At 39.7% G+C, this 21602-nt stretch overlaps 1 protein-coding gene across 4 annotated transcripts in view; it reads left to right on the plus strand.

The window, feature by feature from the left end:
* The window catches only part of igsf3 (immunoglobulin superfamily, member 3), a 118589-nt gene extending 98137 nt beyond the window's left edge, over nt 1–20452 (plus strand). For all 4 annotated transcript variants that reach the window (XM_077537284.1, XM_077537282.1, XM_077537285.1 and 1 more), the window contains 3 exons: nt 8761–9174; nt 12493–12951; nt 15506–20452. In XM_077537284.1, the coding sequence (XP_077393410.1) occupies nt 8761–9174; nt 12493–12951; nt 15506–15756 (1124 nt within the window). In that variant the 3' untranslated portion in view covers nt 15757–20452. The remainder of the gene's footprint in view (nt 1–8760; nt 9175–12492; nt 12952–15505) is intronic.
* Nucleotides 20453–21602: the final 1150 nt, after the last annotated feature.

Raw genomic sequence — 21602 nt, forward strand, 5'->3', positions numbered from 1 at the left:
TTTTTAGACTTAGACTTAGACTTAGACTTTATTGATCCCTTTGGGATGGCTCCCTCTGGGAAATTTACATTTCCAGCAGCAATGAAAACAGATAATAAAATAAAAAATAATTCAATCAATCAATAAATAAGGTTATTACACCAGAGATTGAATTAATAATAATATTAAAATGAAAACGTAGAACGTAGGTCAGCTTTTTACGTACCTCAATTCCTGAGCGTTCCAATAAGGTGCTAATTTTAGCTCACCTGTATCACTTTGTGCTCCCAAACCCGGAGACGAGGTCGGTGTGCATGGGTTCGATTTGCACCCAAAAAAAAGAATAAATAAAAGGTTGGGCTCATAACATTGTTATTTATGAATTCAAAAGATGTTGTTTTTTTGTTTCATTTTCTACCCATACAGAGGAGGCATACGTAAAGTACGTTTCAGAATTCTTGCCAAGAAAATTTTGCTTACCCCATTAGCAGATTTTTTTTGCTTAAAAAGTCAAAATTGTCTAAATTTGAGGAAATGTTTGCTTGTTTTTCGTATGGCTTTTCTGCAGTGTTTGGCGTACATGTGTCGACCCTCGTAATTAGCTTTGAGATGTTTGGGGTGCTGACAAGTTTTTATCCCTCTGACACAATGGGATCATCGATGTATTGTTGTCATTAGCATAGAAATTAGTCTCCCGATTCATCAGGGAGTTTAAACATGGCTGTTGAACATCACTCGTGTTGCCCTCCCAGCGGTGTGGGGTGGCCAGTTTAATGCCTTTTGGAATGAAGCGGCTTTGGTGAGGGGCAGCCAGCCAAAGGAAGATGTTGCGCAGAGGATCAAGTCATGTCTAAGCCTTCGGGGGGGGTCCCGGACATGGATTAACCCCAGCCCGTGCTAATGCTAACGCTAAAGGAAGAGCAGGCTGCCTTTAAGACTCCGTAAGTCCTCTGGAGCGGAGCTGGCGAGGCCGTCTGCTGCTTTCCAAAATCCTTGCAACCCCCCCGCGCACCCCCCCACCGGGACACGTTATCGTCGCCTTCTCTCTTTTACATCTCTCTCATCTGCTCCACCTTCCTAACGCGAAAGCCACGTCACTGCGCGCTCGAAGGTGAGGAAGGAAATCGGCGTGACGGGACGGAACCATCTTAAGTCGACAAACGGGTCGAAACCGTACGGCGGAACTGCCGATCTCGAAAGCGCTGAAGCTGGTGAAATTGACCAAAATTTACAGGAAGAATATGCCTTAAAAATGTACACGGACTCGAGAGCTTCTGTCCAGCTCCTGCTTGAGGCTGCAGACTGATATGTTGTGGTACGTGAGGGCTGAAGTCAGGGATTCCGGTATTTTACTGCACTGTAGGAATGAGCAAAGACAGCCTTGGGTTGTGTTTTTCTCGATGGTTTCTGTGCATCCATGTCAGTCAGGGGTGTCTAAACTACAGCCTAGGGGCTATTTGCGGTCCGCCGTCCATTTTTTTTAGTGGCCCGCGACATATGCTAAAAATGCCATTTGACTCAGTTCAAATAAAATAAAAACAAAAATGTTTGGAGATGGTCAAAGTAAGAAGGGAGGGTGTCGAAAAAAAACAGGTGCCAATAAAGGTTATTTTAGTTAACTAAAACTAACAAAATAACTAAAAATAAAATTCAAAAAACTATTTTATTAACAAAATAAAATAGAAATGTTTTTTAAAAAAATGAAAACCGACTGAAACTACATTTTATGTTTGCAAAACTAACTGGAATTATAGTAAAAATGTCCTTTTAGTCTTTGGTGTGATTTTTAGTAGATGTATTTTGATATCAACCAGAATAATAACGTTTGAAGTGACGTCATCTAGCAGCAGCCAATAGAAAAGCACCTTCAGATAAGGTCGCTCCCATGGTGTTTTTTTAAATATTGCGCACAAGTAATACACATTTTTTTAAACTAAAACTAATACTAAAACTAAGACTAAACTAAAACTAAGCATTTATTTAATAACTAAAACTAATTTAAAAAAAAAAACCCTAACAGAACCACCCTCAAAACTAAATAAAATTAACTAAATTTAAAAAACAAAGTAAAAACTAAAATGAAAATTCCAAAACTATAATAAACTTACTGCCATATTACAAATAAATTGGTTTATATCCTGTAGCATTTTCTAAATATGCAAAAGCACAAATAAATTATTTGTACAATTTTTCGGACTAAACACAATTTCTCTTCATAACATGATGTGGCCCTTGCGTCCTTCTGATTTTCTGTATGTGGCCCTCCAATGAAAAAGTTTGCACACCCCTGATGTAAGTGCAGTGTGCACACACCAGCTACACTTGAGATACGATCAATTCAGCCAGCGGCGGCTTTGCACAAGCACAATCGACGTTAAAAATGTTATCACCGTTATCAGTAAACGCTTCCATCCCTGTACACACCGTGCTATTTTTTTCCCAAGCATCTCCAGGTACAAGTGCTGCACATTGAATCTGAGTGACGTTTCTTCTTTGCAAAGGTTTCCATTTTCATTTTGTTGCACAGGAGCACAAGCAACATCTGAAAAAGCGAACTGTGCCGCGAGTTCCCTCAATGCATCCCTGACAATAACTTGAGCGAGAAACTCACAACAGATTTAAAGTTGGCCTTGAACTTTACTTTGACAAGCTGCCATACATTTCATCGGCTGCCGCGGTTTCCAGGGCAACCTCTGGCGAACACCACGGCATGGCCAAGATAACTTAAATAGGACCACGGGGATTTGATCTTCCACTGAGAAAAAGCACAGCAACGATGAAGCAAAAATGTAATTAAAAATGTGATTGTTGCTCTGCGAATTGTATTAAAATGTGTCATAGGGCCAAAAATGGAGATCTAATGATATGGAGCGTATCGCATTTGTGCCTCCTGCAGTTACAACAGCCCCACTTACCTCAGCACTTTTCCTGGGCACCTTCTGTCATTACGGTGTACACAGGCGCGCACAAATCCGCACATTTGCAGCATCTAATTGGCTCGTTGAACCCTCATTTCAACCCTGTCCCATGTGTGGCCAATTTGTATACTTTAACTCATTCACTGGCAGCCATTTTCACATTTCGCAATCCCGTTCACTCCCGGCTATTTTACTGAATTTTGACTGATTTTGCAAGGCCCACAGAATATTGTGTTCAGTTGCTAGAAAAGCATGGGACCAAAAGAAAGAAAGATTCAAGTCTCTTCTTTCATCAGAAAAAGTATGTTTCTATCTGTTTCCGTTTTGCAGCAATTAGCATTAGAAGAGAGCTAAGTTTCATCAGTTTTCACAAATCTATTTCAAATTGTAATTGAGCTTTTTTTCAACATGGCCCTGGTTGATCTCCTTTGCTCTGCTGCCACCTGCTGGCCGTTTGTGTAATAACTACCATTTCTGCAACTGTTCCTTGCAGTTGAGAGGCTGCATCAAAGCCTTCTGTATGCTCTAGCATAAAAAAACAAACAAACGTGTAAATACGTCTTTGGGACACTTAAAACATAGAAAAAAACGTATTTACACGTTATTGGGAGCAAATGATTTAATGGCAGCTAAAATGGTCTCCCACTTATTTTTTGTGTTGTTTTTTTGCACAAACGCACCAGCTCGTTTTTGATAAGGAAGCAGGATAGCAAAATTGAACCCCCAAACCGCAAAAGCAGCACTACACAAGTCATGTTTTGTTTTGTTTTTTGTTTTTTTAGGCTGCACAACACCAGTGGGAGTCAGTGGGGAGTGGGTGAGGATAACCATCACTCATGAAAAATGTTCGCCATACTTCAAAGAAGCAGCAAAACTGGAAGGGGGCAAATGTTGGGAAGGAAGTCGAGGATGCAGCCCGACTCTTCAAATGCGGACGGACTGGAACTCGTTTTTCCAAATCCCCGTCTTCGCACCGCGCGGAGCCTTTTAATACCTGATAGGCTTATCTCCCGTTTTCCCCCCTTCGTCAAAAACACTTTTGAGCAGCCATCACCTTCACTCTCCCGGCTGTTACGTTGATTTATGCGTCTCCTGATCAAGTTGTCTAATCACCTGACAGCAGCTCCATGAATATTCCACAAGCCTCACCTGTGCTCATGAATATGGATGGCCCCTAAAGTGCTCTTCCAGAGGTGCCCACAGGTCTCCCTTGAACATTTCGCCTCTTATTTAGATATACTCGCCTAATATGTGCTTAACGACCGCCGAGATGCAAAAACTTTCCAGCGGGCCGCCCAAGCAAATGAGAGGGCGAAGTGGGTGAACGTTTTATTTCCGCAGCGCAGCCGATGAGAGGAGAGCAGAGGTGTTGGTAATCACTTCTGCCGCAGATTGATGCGTTCCTCAAATAAATCTGCGATTTCGAAGAGGTGCGAACGATCAACCGCGATGCAGCTGCAGAATGCTGTTAACTGAGATTCACCAAAGCTGGCATGAGCGTGTTTATTTTTGTCATTAACTCATTAGCTCCCAAAAACGTATAATTAATTACGTCATATTTTAAGCGAGCAGTGACGGGAGTCGGAGTCGGAGGCGGAGCCAAAGGCTGGCGTTTGATTGACATCAGCTTCTGAGGTCTTAACAGCAACTCCCCACTCAGCTAGAAGCTAACAGGCTAACTCCCCTTTTCCACATAACAAAACCTTCCCACCCGGAACGTTCCGTGGGTGAATTATGTTCCCATCACTACAAGTTATTCATATAAGTCTAGCATAAAGAACATGCTAACAAGTTTAGCAAACTATCAGTTTCACTCCAAATGACTAAATCCAATGAAATCTTCATCCTCGTTGTCACTTTTAAACAACTCCCCCAACTCGGGAGGTAGACGATGCAATGTTGAACTTATCAACACAGGCCTAGCGCGCCCTCTTGCGGTTTAGTGTGAAAATAACATGTGAAATGATATAATCATGTGTTCATTTCACACATAAGTCGCACCCCCGGCCAAACTATGTAAAAAAACTGCGACTTGTAATCCGAAAAATGCGGCAGCTTAAACTGCCGCTATGCCTTTTTAGCTCTTTTTAGCTCCTGCGATGGCCTGGAGATCCTCATTGTTAGCATTCCTTGTCCCACGGTGTCCTATTTTGAATTGGAGAAGCGACTCGCCCAAAACCGAGCGGCGTGCCGTCAAGTTTCAAAGCAAGCAAGCGTTTTGTGGGAAAGTATCGCATCGTGTGTGATCCCGCTAACTAAACGACAAAACCAACCTAGATGGGAACACAAGCCCCACTGGCGTCGGTAATACAAAACGGGTGAACGCAAGAAAACTGGCGCTTGAAGTTTGAATGCCGACTTAAAGCGGAACAGAGGAAATGTTGACGATCCCATTCCGATGACATCCCCCGGAGGCTCATTAAGGGAAAGCCGCCGGTGCAAGCGCCATGTCGACGACGAGCCTGCCTTGTTACTTTGTGATTGAACCGGCTCCCTTCTCTCTATCCGCCCCAATTCTCCACCATGTAGCCGTCCTAATCAATGGCGCGGATTTTCTGGAATGAATATCTTCGGTGTGTTTCCTCGTGCAACATTAAGCGCCACGCGGAAGCGCGCCGCTCTCTGTGGGAAACGAACACGTGAGGACGTGACTGGCTGCTCTGTGACGTCGCCGCTCGCTTCATGCGGCGTTTCACTGCCAGACTGTTCTGGTGGGAGATGTTGAAGATTGTTTTGCAATAGAAAGAAGGCACTTTTTTTTTTTTTTTTGCTTTATTGCGCCTTTTGTTCATCCGCCTCGTTTGTGTCTCCTCTGTCCCGCCTCTGCCTGAGCAAACGCTTAATTATAACAACTTGTAATAGCTTCTTAATAGGGCTCGAATAATTAGCATATTTTATCTTTTTGAAAGACATTTCTGTAAACACTGATGTACAGCTCACGACTTTCAATCCCCCTTTTTTCTCCTGGCCACGGATTCAAACTTGAAATGAGAGCATTTTTTTTTATTTTTTTTTTTCCTTCCCCCTCCAGTGCCAACCCAATCTTACATGGCTCTCATTTTGAGGTAATTCTTCTCCAAAAGAAACGATTGCCAGGATTCTTCAGGGTCATTTTTGTGGCATAGCATCCATGTGTCCTATCTGGAACACGTGGATGCATAATAGCAATGATGACTAATGCAGGATCTCATCCATGTCCTTAACTCATTTGCTCCCAATAACGTATAAATACGTTTTTTTTAAATGTTCTAAGTGTCCCAAAGACGTATTTATACGTTGTTGTTGTTTTTGTTTGTTTTTTATGCTAGAGCATACAGAAGGCTTTGATGCAGCCTCTCAACTGCAAAGAACGGGTGCAGAAATGGTAGTTATTATACAAACGGCCAGCAGGTGGCAGCAGAGCAAAGGAGAAACAGAAATATACTTTTTTTTCCTGATGAAAGAAGAGACTTTAATCTTTCTTTTGGTAGGTTCCATGTTTTTATAGCAAAAGAACACAATATTCTGTGGGCCTTGCAAAATCTGTCAAAATTCAGTAAAACAGCCGTGAGCGAACGGGATTGCGAAATGTGAAAATGGCGGCCAGTGAATGAGTTTTAATTAGCACTTATTGTCAGGTTGAATATGTTGCTTAACCCATTCACTGCCGTGGACGTTCGTTTGTATTTGTCAACTGGAATCCAAACGATCTGCGAAATTCAGGCTAGTAAAGCACTGCAATGACAGATTCCTTTTAGATGGCAGCAAAAAAAAAAAGAAGCTAAAGATTAGAGAGTGAAACTTAACTTATCAAATCCTTTATATAATGAATATGTGTACCAAAAAAATAAATAAAAACTCACCTTTTACAATGTGAGTGATGTTCAAAAGTGCTGTCGGAGGTTTGGATTGAACAACGGTTTTATTATTATTGTGGTTGTAATTTGCATTGCGGTGCAGAATCGTACTGAAGCTAAATCGGGTAACAATAATATTAGTGCCTCCAACGGTAGTAATTATACTTATTAAAGTCATTAGTCTCAGCTGTGATGATTGGCTAATTGCATCAACTACTTCACGTTATTATCTTTGCATTAATGCAAGATAAAAAAATAAAAATAAAAAAAAATGCAATGGGAGAGAAAGTAGGTAAGAGTTGTACAGAGTAAGTGAAATTATTCTTTATTTTTTTTTCTTATCAAATAACCACGGCAGGTAATTTAACCAACCAATCAACCAAATGTGTTAGTCAAACAATTCGGGTAAACTGAAGGCTTAGAAAGGTTTGACTGAAATTGATTGTGTAATCTTTCAATGGATACATGACTTAATAGTGTATCCAATATTTCTGCCGTTTTGTGTCAAACCTTTTTAAGCATTCTCTATCTTCCACTAGTTTCCAATGATTGAATTAGCTGCATGGTTATCTGGAAAAAAAAATGGATGAAGAAGACCAATCATGAAGAACTCAGAGTACCAAAATACCTCCTTTAAGTCCAAGGGCAAAGTAAGAGACATGAATTAACATTCCTTCTTATGAGTATCCACTGAATTGAGGTTCTAAGAAATCTATCCAGGGCGAGAGAGCATTCGGTCCACGTGCTGGCTTGTCAGTGGTCCATAATGATGGCTGTTGTTTTGTGCCCCCTAGTGGAGCTAAACCGCACCGGCAGCTATGCACGCACACACACACACACACCACATTGATCAATACGTCTACTCAGCGGCTCAATAATATTGGCCAATCATTTGGAGCGTGCTCTAACAAGTATTTAACTTTAATACCGTATTGATGACGGCCACACAAAGCACAATGTTGATTTTCTTGTGCTTTGTGTTCATTTTATTCACATGCGCCCGTTCTGATCCGATTTTTTTTTTTTTGACTGACAGACGCCGCCGGAGGTTCTCATTTGAACGATATGCATCACGCGTTACCTGGAGCGCACTCCATCCCGCCGCTAATGTGACTGCGACCAATCACGTCACAACAACACTGACGCGGTCGCCTCCCCTCCCTGTGAAGGTCGGACATTTTGACAGGCGGGCCGGCCTCCCTCCTTGTCGAATGGCGCCTCGCGGTCCTTCTCTTCCCGTATCGACACCCTCGCACTCGTGCTGCCTTTTGTCGCCATATATTTAGGGGTGTGAATTGCCTCGTACCTGACGATTCGATTCGTATCACGATTCACAGGTCACGATTCGATTCGATACCGATTAATCCCGATACGAATTTATAAGTCGATTGTTGCGATTTTTTTTTCATTCAAATTTAGAAAATACTAATCAGTAAGCTTGTAGAGTGTAAGATTTATATGAAAATGTATTATTTATTTATCTGAAATTTCAGTCTTATAGAGGTTGTAATCTGTTTCATGTTTGAACAGCATTAAAATAAAATATTAAGGCTTAATGTTCCGTTCATATAACATTCTTCCATGCTCAAGGTGTGAATCCGAACCCGAAGTCAGACGTTTTGTTGAATATTTTTCCATTAAAAATGGAAGTTTAAAAAAAAAAAAGGCAATGATGATAAGACGTTGAATCAGTAAGACTACCGAATGAACAATTCTGAGCTCTTAAAAAAAAAAAAAAAAAATCTATTTTTTTTTTAATCGATTCGAGAATCGCGCGATGTAGTATCGCGATATATCGCCGAATCGATTTTTTTAACACTCCTAATATATATATATATATATATATATATATATATATTTTTTTTTTAATTTTATTTATATTTATGTATCTTATTTATGATCTGTCACTTATATGAACTCAACCGCTCATTTTCACATGAATCTAACGTGTCGTCAAGTGGAATGTTTGAGGAAGCCGCAGTTAAGAGTAGATCACCTAAATTCAATCTCGTGTTTTTTCCCCACAGAGAGCAAGTTGCGCGTGCAAAAGAACAACCAGTCTCTGCTCAAGCTGGAGGACAGTCGAGTCCGGGTCAATTGCTCCATCGCCTCGCAGACCAGCCCGGACTCGCGCTACGCCGTGCTGTGGTACGTGCGGCGCGCCGCCGCCGGCTCGGAGGCCGACGAGCTCCTGCTGCGGATCGAGCAGTCGGGGGCGCTGAAGTACGGCACGTACGCCGACGAGGAGCGGCTGCGGCGCCGCGTGCAGGCCGAGCGGCTTTCGGCCCACCTCTACGCGCTGACCCTGAACAGGGCGGAGAGCGCCGACTCGGGAACGTACTACTGCCTGGTGGAGGAGTGGCTGAGCGACCCCGATGGAGTCGGCTACCGCCTCTCGCGGGACTCGTCCGGCTTCACCGAGGTTCTGGTTCGACGGCCAGGTCAGTGTTTGCAACGAGGTGCCAGCAGGAAGCAGCTGTCACGTTGGCCTCGCATGCGCGCCCTTTTTACATTGATTATTATGATTAGATTCTTTGCTATTCCGTGGGGGGTTATGTCTGATTCAAAGTCTTTGTGGATATTTTTGTGCACACAGAACGCAAGTCATAGTTTTATTCGGTTCAAATGGAATGAATTATACTGATTATTTGAGTGCATTTATTTTCTAACAATACTCGAGATGACAAAAGTTGTTTTTTTTTTACAAAATACAATAATTAACTTATTTACTCCCAATAACGTATAAATCCGTTTTTTTAATGTTCTCTGTGTCCCAAAGACGTATTTATACGTTTTGTTTTTTATGCTAGAGCATACAGAAGGCTTTGACGCAGCCTCTCAACTGCAAAGAACGGTTGCAGAAATGGTAGTTATTACACAAACGGCCAGCAGGTGGCAGCAGAGCAAAGGAGATCAACCAGGGCCGTGTAGAAAAAAAAAGCTCAATTACTTACAATTTGAAATAGATTTGTGAAAACTGATGAAACTTAGCTCTCTTCTAATGCTAATTGCTGCAAAATGGAAACAGATAGAAACATACTTTTTTTTTTCCTGATGAAAGAAGAAACTTTAATCTTCCTTTTGATAGGTTCCATGCTTTTATAGTAATAGAACACAATATTCTGTGGGCCTTGCAAAATCAGTCAAAATCCAGTAAAACAGCCGAGAGTGAATGAGTTAAAAATATCTTTTAGTGATTTTTTTTTTTTATTATTTGTCAAAATGTACTACTGGTATCAGCAGTTGGTATCGGTATCGGTCTGAAAAATCGAACATCCCTAATTAATACTGTTGGGCAAGCAGGTTTGCATGCTGGGTCAATTAGGGACCTGCTACAGCGGCTTTGAGAAGCCAATATCCATTTGGTTTCATCCTTCAATTGGAAGATTTACTTTCACTTTACGTGTTGTCTAGACAGGATCCTTATTTTTTTTTTTTAACTGATGTGTTGCTTTGTTGTGTAGCGTGTACACGGTGAGGCAGCACGTCCAAAAATTGTCTTCCTCCCGACCCCTGCTGGCCACCTTTCGGTCCAATTTGGACCTCCTTGCCATGCACGGTATGAAAAAGCCGTCTCATTTCCGGTGCTCTTGCCGGTGCGCTAATGGCCCGCCGGCCACGAGCGCCGATAACAAGCGGCTCAATATCCCGACAGCCGTCAAATCCGCTGGCAGCGAAATGGTTTGAAGCCACGACAGCTGTCAGCCGCCACACGGAAGCTTTCTCTCATCGGGTCACTTCTTCCCAAGAAGCATCCGGAAAAGCACTCAAAGGCATCGCACGCCTTGCCAACCCCCAAAAGTAAGATGGCGTCCCTCAGGACAATCCACGAGGGGGGGAAACTTTACTGGCAAATTTCTTTGCTTATTACCAACAAAAAAAACCTCCAAATAACCTCTGGCGTCTCCAAATAAATAAAGTTGTTCAAACAACTCGTTTTCTTGTATGAATAAATTGCAAAGATTTTTTTTATTTGTCCTCTAAGAACTTTTATTTGGAGGTGTCCTGTTTATAACGTGGAGTGCAATCATCAATGCAGCATTAGCTGAAGAACGTGAAGACGTGAGGCGGCAAACGTGATTTATGAGAAGTCGACTAATTTGGGCTCTCGCAGCGACACGCGTCCAATCCGATGGGAATACATTATTGAATACACAAACATATGTTTGCTGAATATGTGTTTGCTTTCATGATGGGGATGTCATTTTTTGCCCGTTAGTCAATATTTGGTCTTTAGATTAACTCTTTTACTGCCACACGTTATTAAAAAAATAAAAAATAAAACAATGCCAGCGGATTTCGAGCATTTTAACTCATTTTTCGAAGCAAACAGAATATTGTGTTTTTTTGCTACATATACAACATGTGTACCACATGAAAGATCGCATTCCATTCTTTCATTAGAAAAAAAAAGTGTGTTTCTACCTTATTGCGTTCTTTAGTAAACACCATTTGAAAATGGGTCATTTGAGTGACATTGAGCCAAAATTGAAAAGAAAAGATCCATTTTCTCCACAACAGTGACTTCGATACGAATATTTTTTGTTTAGTGACGCTCCGTCAAATTAGGTTTAATGTTACAAAGGCTTTGATTGTTCACGTCAGCCTCGAAAACGTTCCATTTCATGTTTCATTGTAATTCGCAGCTCTAGTTAGGGCCCGAGCAGCTACCGCTGCCATCTGCTGGTCATAGTTAGTGGGTGTTTTTGATTTCACAACTCATTGACCCGGCTGCGCTGCACTTGGACGTTGCACTGACCACTGATATATTAAAAAAAAAAAAAAGGAAAAAAAAAAAGTAGTTGACGTCACGCAACGTTTATGGCGGCATACATCGTGATTTTACTAAACGTTATTAAACGTTTTTGGCGGTCAAAGAGTTAATAAAATCTATACTTTATTCATCATTGGAGGGAAAATTTCTCAGTTCTCACACATGAAGTCATGATGAACATGATGGATTTGCACATGTTAAGCTACAGCTACTTCGCAAGAAGTTCCTTGTTCCTGTTTTGTGGTGTTGTAATTGCTGGCGCTCTTGTTGTGGTTTCTTTCGAACTATTCGGTTTCCCAATTCTGCCACACTACAGTTGGTTGCACTTTCTTATTGTGACATGTTCCTTCATGTCAAGTGAAATTAGTTTGCATCATATCTGGCACATCTCGAGTTATTATTATTAGCCACATTTCTAACACTATAGCATGCGGCTTGCGAGCTAGCTAGCTAGCTAGCCTACACCCCAAAAATGTGTACTCCCTGGTTTCTACAATTTACACATCAGCTCAGTGTCATTATTTAAATTCCCAAAAAATGAATCGATTAATTGACAAGTCATCGATTATCAAATTTATCATTTGGAGCCTTTTTTTTTTTCTTTTTTTTTGTCCAAATCCTCTGACTTTAGCATATCAACAGTAATTGTTCACTGATTTATGTAGTCGTTCATAAAAGAAGACTGACTATATTCTAATCAATATATACATTTGCAACCTGAAGCTTTTTTTTAGTGGGTATATTTTTACAGTTCAAGCATGACGCAGTTTGCAGGACATTACAGACCAGAGATGACGATTTTCAAGCGCCATTTTATGTACCTGGAATTATTTGTATACAACTCAACTCAACTTTATTTATTTATTTATTTGGTTATTACAAGCAATAACAAAGTACATTTTCTGTAATATATGTCCACCATCCTAATTGTTGCATCGGCACAATATTCGAACAAGTTGACAACCGATCATTTGTATCGCTACAGAGGCCCGACTACAGGTGGAGGAGGCGGAGTCAAACGTGACGGTAGCAGAATCCGGTTCGATCCGGCTGGGCTGCAGCATCCCTTCCCAGTCATCCCGAGACTCGCGCTTCTCCGTGTCCTGGTATGTGGAGCGCCCCGACGACGACGACGACGACGACGACGACGACGACCTGCCGGCGGCTGGTGAAGAAGAGCGCGAGTGCGTGTTCTCCATCGGCCACGACGCCATCTTCGGGAACGGCAACTGCAGTCCCAGAGAGGAGGCGGGGCCCAACTCCCGCCTGCAGTTCGAGAGGAGCGCCTCGGACCAGTACAGCCTGACCATTCAGGGAGCCCGGCCGACCGACAGGGGGCGCTACTACTGCCACGTGGAGGAGTGGCTGCTCAACCCTCGCAACGTTTGGTACCGCCTGGCCACCAACAACTCGGGCGTCGTCACCGTCAGCGTGCTGCCGCAAGGTGAGCGCTTCACGTTTTTAATACAAATGAAATGAATGTGAGCGGAGCGCTTCCACTTAACTGTTACAAAGTTTTGCTTTTTTAGTTTCATCAGAATCCCGTGCCGTAAAATAGCCAAAAGTGCCATCCAGGGTGGGTCAGTGCACCGAAGATTATTGGAGTCAAACTAAAACCAAATAAGTATAACTAAAATTCCAAAAAGATTTTTGTTTACGAAATAAAATAAAAACAAAACAAAAAAACTAACTGAAACTACATTTTACATTTCTAAAACTAAAACGAGTTATAACTAGAGAATTAAAAATATTAATAAAAATAAAATAAAATACATGAGTCTCAGGGATTGATTTTAAATGTGATTTAAGTATACTGCATTTATTTAAATATTAACCAGAACGAGGACGTTCGAAAGTGATGTCACCTGGCAGCAGCCAATAGAAAAGCTTCCTTCAGTTGACGTCGCTTCCTCGGTGACAATTTTGCACGTTTGTCTTTTGGCTCCAATGGCTCGCTTGCCGGCTTTTTCAGCAAATTCTGCAGAAACGCAAAGCTAGGTAAAAAGTGCATTACCTTTTCTTTGTGTTTTTTATTTTACCATCTTGCGCACAAGTAAATATACATCTTTTTTAAAAACAAAAACTAATACTAAAACTAAGCATGTTTTAAATAAAACTAAAACTAATAAAAACTAGTTTTAAAAAAAACTAACAACAAAAAAAACTAATAGAAAAAAAAAAATCCAAAACTATTAGGGCTGGGAATCTTTGACTGTCTCACGATTCGATTCGATTACGATTTTTGGGTCTCCCATTTGATTCAGAATTGATTCTCGATTCAAACGATTTTGGATTCAAAATGATTTGTGCTTCAGTTTACAGATATGCACAACATTGTCATGATCTATTCCAGTCTGCTTTGCAAGACAAAATGACAAATAGAGACATTAAAGTGTCTTTTTTTTTTTTTTTTGAAACATTTATTAATTTTGTATTTTAAGTGCCTTTTTCCACAAAAACATCATGTGGGCTACAACTGCCTTTTCCCCTTCTTCTTCATTTCTAATTTAAATCAAATCGATTTTTGGACATTAAATTAAAGCCCCTTGCGGGCCTGATCCGGCCCACGGGCCGTATGTTTGACACCGCTGTGCTATAGCGTACAAGTACTACAGTAATGTAGTAATGTTCCACATTTTTTGTTGTAAGAATGAAGACGCTGCGTTTGCGGCGCTCGTTCCGCTTTGCCGACTTCAAACATTATTTGCAGCTCGCGTTGGTTTTTCATCTGCTCTATTCGTGCTCCAAATGTATCGATTGACTTCTAAGGCTTGAGATGTACACGCCAAAGGTTCAATTGACAAAATTCATTCATTTTTTCCATACAGTATTAATAGAAAGACATGAAATTGGACGTCCTTTGATGTTGTTCTGACGCTTTTGTGCCAGCCAAGAGACGCTGAAGAGTCGTCGTTGTTTTATGAACTCGTTTTCACATTTCGCAATCCCGGTCACTCCCGCCTGTTTGACTGGATTTGGACTCAAATGGATTTTTGACGGATATAGCCGTCAATGGCAGTGAATGAGTTCATGTAATATAAAAAGAGAATTGTTGTACCAACTTAATTGAATTAATGAATGAATGAATCAACACATGATTGAATTAATTGAATAAAAAAAAATATATATCTTAAGTTTAATGAACTCAATTAATGAAACTTAATGACTTTATAATTAATTGAACTTAATATATTAGCAGCGATGTTCCTGTTCATCCTAAATTGATTCAATACTTCTTTTTTTTAGAGTGTACATTATAAAAAAATAAGAAGAAGAAGAAAATCCCCTAAACCTGGTTAATAACAGAGTGACGTTTGTATTCATTTATCACATTGGTTGTAAATTTGGGGTGGGAACTTCTGGCTACCTCACGATACGAAACGATATGCGATACAAGGCTCATGATAACGATTATCTCACGATATGGCGATACCGCGATTATCGATATATTGCTCGGGTAATAAATCCACGATAATCTATGATAAAACGGATCATAAAATAATAATAATAATGTAAATAAATAAATAATAAATAAAATAATAAAATAAATATCAAAAATAATAATAAAAAATAAATAAATCATTTGAATAAAAATTATAATCCACAATATTACAATAAAAATAATACAAATAAATATATGATAATAATAATAATAATACTCATGAGTCTTCTTCGCTTGTCGACTTCTATCGATTTCCTCGCCACTCTTATGAGGCACTCCCCCTAGTGGCACGCCAAGTAATTGCTAAATAAGTCACAAACAATGGAGCCGTTATCGTGGCTGTATATTAACTACAGATATCGCGATACTTGCGTCGACGTATCGATAATCTATCGGGAGACAAAATATCACAATTTATCCCGACATCGATACATCGTCACACTCCTATTGTAAATCATGCAAAAATGATAATAATAAATACAAATATAATAATAAGAATATCGCTAATCAAATATCAATGGTTGAAGGAATGTCGTGTTTGTGCGTCCGTGGGCAGAGTCCAGCGTGAAGTCGGTGGTGTGCTCCAACGAGGCGCTCTTCTACTTCGTCTTCTTCTACCCGTTCCCCGTCTTCGGCGTGCTCCTCATCGCGCTGCTGCTGGTGCGCTTCAGGAGCCGCAGCAACGGCAAGAGCCAGGAGGGCAAGAACGGCGCCCCCCTGCTGTGGATCAAGGAACCGCACCTCAGCTACTCGCCCACCTGCCTGGACCCGCCCGCGCTCAGCCTGCACCCGGGCTCCGTCGACTAGCGCGCCGGCCGGGATCAATCTTGCCCGTCGATCGGCTGCCCGATTGATCCTGCGTGTGCGTGAGTGTGAGCGCCGTTGTCGGGTTGGTTTTTTTGTGTGTCTCTTTGTGACATTTTCAGCGCGCTTGTGAAGAGAAGGAACTCTCGGCGTTGATTGGATTCCCCCCCCCCCTATTTTTGGAACAAAAAAATCTGATCCAAGAGCAGCCTGGCCTACTAAGTTGGTTGCCATGGCGATGCTCCGAGCCCACCGACTCCATAGCTGGGCGACTTGGCAGCCTGGCCGAGAGACAAAGGAAAGGTCCACCTGGCCCCGCGAAGAATTTGGCCCATTGGAGCGAGTCCATTTTCACACTGCGGGGAAGCAAACAAACGAGCAGCCGAGGATCTTGCCAAGACGTCCGTTTTTTTTTTGTTTTTTTTTGGTCCGAAAGCGGCTCGGCTCGTAAACGCGCCCGCTTTTTACCTCCTGCTGTGGACGTTTTTACTCTCAATTGAAAATTACACGGCGGGAATTAAAATCGAGCGCGTTTCTTTTGATTTTGTTCCGTGCTATTGTCTTCAGAAGATAAGTGGAAAAAAAAAAAATACTTTTTACTCTGAACGGAAGTCGTGTGTACATACTGGAAGACACACAAAAACATGCGTGGGTGGTGCAAAATGTTTGTTTTAAAGAGTTTTCTATTTATTGTTTTATACTTGTTTGCATAGCTGTTTTTTTGTTTTTTTGCTTTCAAATTCTCGGCTGCTTGCGTTGCCTGGCAACCGCACCAAGCAAGACGAGTGCTTCATTTGCGACCAAACGAATTGAGGACGACTTGTGGCTTGACGTGTATGGAAGCCCAAAAGTGTCAAAATTCAATCAATAAAAAAAAAAGATCCTTTTCATAAATAACGGACAATGATGTAATATGGCCATTAAATTGCAAAATGAGGTGTTAGTATTATTATGAAAAGTGTTCATAATGTTCTTTAACTCTTTCACTGCCACACGTTATTTAAAAAAAAAAAAAAAAAAAAAAAAACAATGCCAGCGGATTTTGAGCATTTTAACTCCTTTTTCGAAGCAAACAGAATATTGTGTTCTTTTGCTACATAAACAACATGAATACCACATGAAAGATCGCATTCCATTCTTTTATTAGAAAAAAAAAAAGTGTGTTTCTACCTGCTCATTTCTGTTTAAGGGACTCGGCCAATCACGTAACTGGCTCCGCCTCATGTCATTTGATTGACAGACCAAGTCATTCGTCATTATGTCAAAGAAGACCATTATGAAATAAAAAGTGACTTTGTAATAAAAAAAATAAAAAAAAGTTTCTTATTTTATAAAACCTTGAAAAATAAATTAAATGTCATTATTTTTTTTAAATATGATGTTAAAATAATCATTATGAAATATTTAATCAAAATAAAATATTTGTTAAATGTTAAAAAACAGTATGAACGCTTTTCATAATAATACTAACATCTCATTTTAAAATTTAATGGCCATATTACATAATTGTCTGTTATTTATCGACAGAATAGTTATTTCAAAATGACCTTTTTATTTATTGAATTTTGACACTTTTGGGCATTCAGAAAAGAGAAAGAAAACAAAAACAAAAAATGCTTCTTGCTCACTTTTCAGTTTATTTTGTGTCGTTTTGACTCAGAAGGATTTTTTTTTTCATTTTTTTGTTCTTAAAAAGGTGACTGAAAAATGCCTCCTGATGAGGCAGAAGGGAAAAATTGCATCGTCGTCCCTAGAAAGCAAAAGACAGAAAAGACTGAAACTTGAACCCTTTCACTGCCAGACTGGACCTAAAATGAGAAGAGGGCGGGGATAGAAGAAACAGAAATGAAACCCCGCCCCCGACGACCCCGCCTCCCCCTCCTCCTCCTCCAACGTTGTCGTCTCAGTCGTGTCAACATGTATTATTGCATGACAAAACCGCAGGAGACATTTTAGATGTTTTGTAAACTTGGAACTCTCCTGAGCGTCGTGTTTGTGTGACAGAGCGCCGCCACGAAAAAAAAAAAAAAAAAAACCCCGCTGGACTTCCTGAACCTCGTTAGTTGCCCCGCCCCCTTACACCGCCACACACGAATGAACATGTCATGTTTGCTAATGCGGGAGGTCCTCGGTGTGTGCGTAAGCGGAAGAAAATCTGGTCGAGGTTTTATATTTATGGTCTAGAATTTTGTTTTGTTTTTCATACCAATATTGACTGTAATGAAGACTTTACTACTGTGTAATAGCATACAGTAGTTTGTTTTGATAGTCATAAACTGAGGACTCCCTGTACACTATATTGATGCGGTCCAATAAAAATTCTGTACGGTAAATGGTAACACGTGATTTGTGTGAAGAAAATATGGCGATACGGCTCACAAGCTTATATACAACGTTGTCGCAAAGAATTTAGTAGGAAATGGTACGATAAGTTGCACCATATATTTTGAGGCTTCACATAAAGCAAACTTTAAAAAAAAGAACCACAAAATCATGTTGCGATTGTCAAGGATGAAGCAGAACCCCGCAAAGAGAAAAATATATTTTCCGAGGCTGATGTCGATGAACGATTACGCCGCATTCCCCGTGCGTTTCGGCAACTGAGGCTCTCCACGCTTTGCTTTTTAGTAGAGCTGTCAAACGGTGACATTTTTTTCATCAGATTAATCGCATCTTAGAATTTAGATTAATCATGATTAATCATTGACTTAAAAAAGCTTCTCTTTTTTCCCCCCAACATTTTTGCCCGCTGCACACGCTCATCCTGCTTTTTTCTAATCAATTATTTGCATCATTTAAAATGGGGGGAAAAAATGACCAACGGTATATGTAAACATTTATTAAATGCTTTACTTTGATGCATGTCGTTATGTTTATTGCTCAAACTCCAACAGCTACATTTAACGTAAGCGTCCGCTGTCGGCTAAAAAGGATCATCTGCGGTCAAAATTAATAGTGTGGTTAATCGGTGGTAATACAATGATTAATGCGATCATTTTTTTGTGATGAATGAATTAGTTAACGCTTTAACTTTGACAGCACTACTTTTTAGACATGGTACATATGAAATATGTATAGTTGTGTATACTGTACTGGTACTATTTTCTACAATTTCCGAGTAACTCAGTGTGAGCCGCAACAGTGCATTAGACTCGTACCAAAACCTACTAAATTGTGACTTCATGATTTTTGTTTTTTACATTTGGTGATTTTTTTTTTTTTTTTTTTTACGCAGGATAAAAAAATAACGATGACATAATTTGAATGCCACATTCATACAAAATGGACACTTTCCCGAAAAGTAGTATAAATCATCCAATCTACATTGAGAGCGTTTCTAACTCATGCAAACCTCCACAATGGCAGCTTCACTCAACTCAACTTTAGAAAGCGCTTTATGAACAGACGTTGCTGTACATAAACAAACGTCAGTTTTGCAGTAAACAAGAACAAAGCAAACATTTTGAAGTGCAAATACAGGTTTGTTTTTTGTGGGGGGGGGTTTTGTTTGTTTTTTTGTTTTTTTTACAAGTAAATACATTTTGCATCAGTAAATAAATAAGAAGTAGTGAATAGACTTAGAACAGATAATAAAATAAAAAATAATTCAATCAATCAATAAATAAGGTTAATACACCAGAGATTGAATTAATAATAATAATAAGAAGAAGAAAATAAAAAAATAAAAATTCAATCATCAATAACTAAATACATAAATAAGTAGACTAAACATCAAACTCATACACACCACAAAACACCAAGAACAAGTCTCATGTTGCGCCAAAAGCCAAAGAATATCGATGTGTTTTAAGACGTGTTGGTGCAGCCAGTGAAGAGAGGCCAGGTTAGGGGTTATGTGTTCCCTCTGACGGGCACCAGTAAGGAGACGAAGTGGAGACGCTGCAGGGAGGACTGGCAAAAATAAAACTCCCAAAATAAAACTGCATGACAGTCATCCAGCTGAGATGTAACAAAGGCATGGATGACCATCTAATTAGAAAAAAATTAAATAAATAGCAAATTAGAACGATTCCACAATGGCCACCATGTCGGATTCCTTCATGAAAGCAAAGCCCGTTTTGTTTTGTTTTTTGTTTTTTTTGACACAGTATGTACCATGTTTGTTGTACAAAGCGAGAACACCCATTAACGAGTGTTTATTTCCTTTTGTGTGCACGCGAGCTGCCGCGCGGAGGTTTGCGAGGTGCTTAGGAACATCGCCTCATTAAATTTCAATGAAAAATGTGATTGTATTCGTCCTCCCCAAGCGGCCGGTTGCATTTCACGCAGCTCGGAAATCCCCGTGGCCGGAAAGCGTTGCCGGAGCTGTACAGACGCGCGTTCTGACTTTTGTTTTTTTTGTAGTAATATTGCAAGTATTCGCAAGGATGACGAGTGGCATCCCGAGCCGCCTCCGAGGGTCTTTTGAGCCGCTGTCGTAGCTGCCTTTGTGAGGGCTGCATGTGTCCACTGTTTGCTGGCTCCACATTTAGCCGTCCAAAATATTGTGGTGATTTTTTTTTTTTTTTTTTTTTTCAGTTCAGCCAGTGATGCTCGGTGATGTGTTTTGATATCACGATGGTTTCTTGGTTTTGTTTTGTTTTTTTTATTTAATTTTCTTCTGTCCAATAGTTGCCATTGTGACCATGAAAAAGGCACTTTGCTATTGTCGGTTTATTGCAATAAAAATACTTACAGAGATGATTGATTTCTTTCAAGCACAAAACACAGATCCACTTTTTTTGTGCATGCCGTATGCTGTGTATAGATTATGTTTAAAAATGTACATATATAAATAATAAATAAAATAGGTTATATTAACTAAATATACACAGCAATAATCAATACAGTAAAATTACAACGGTAATAAATTCTATTTATACATCTTAACTAAAAAGTAACAAATCAACAAAATAATGCATAGAATCTACTACTTTTATTATTATTATTATTTTTTGGGTCATCAAATAGCAATAGTTACAATAAAGTAGAAATTGTGCAGATAATAATAGAGGAATTAAAAAATTATACGTTTTATATTAATACCATATATTAATATACCAATCAAATGTTAATTAAATGCCAAATTACCCACAATGCAAAGATTTTTTTTTATGGCATATGAATAATGGTAAAAATGCAGTAAAATTACATTAAGGTAATAAAATGTTTTATCTTAATATGAATGAGTTAAATGTCAATTTAACCACATAGATAAAAATTAGTCAAAGAATAAGATGAAGAATAAAAAGATTAAAAGGATAATTTTTAAAAAATAAAATATATTTTACTACTGTATTTTGTGAGTTTGCATTTGTACTGTGTATTATATGCATATCGAGGTGTTTTATCTAAAAAGGAAAAAAAACAAAAACTATAAACCGCGAACAAAAATCTGAAGAAAAAAAAAAGTTTTTAAATGAAAATATTCTTAAAACATTCAAATAAAATATCCCTTGTGTTATATGATACTTAAAACTGTGCAAATTGACATTGAATGTGAAAGATTAAAATGTCATTTCCTGTTAAGGTCAGAGGAATTAAAACGGCACTTTGCTGTCCCACCTGCGCGGCTTGTGACCTTTGAAACCTCGAAAAACAACGTTGGAGTTGAACCTGGAGAGCAAGAAAATGTCAGCGGATGTTGCTAAGCAAGGACAACAACACAGCTCTTAATTTTCCAGTACATTTCTATATAAATACAACTAACCCTTGTAAGGAATAAGAAAATGGATGGATGGATACTGTATACGATGGGTAAACTGTATATGTCTGGTACTGTATGTATTCATAGGTACGCGTGTGTGTGCGTGTGTCTTTCCTGATGCCTCCCGCTGAAGCCAAAAGCA

The sequence above is a fragment of the Festucalex cinctus genome, chromosome 11 (genome assembly GCF_051991245.1).
Source record: "Festucalex cinctus isolate MCC-2025b chromosome 11, RoL_Fcin_1.0, whole genome shotgun sequence".
NCBI lineage: Eukaryota > Metazoa > Chordata > Actinopteri > Syngnathiformes > Syngnathidae > Festucalex > Festucalex cinctus.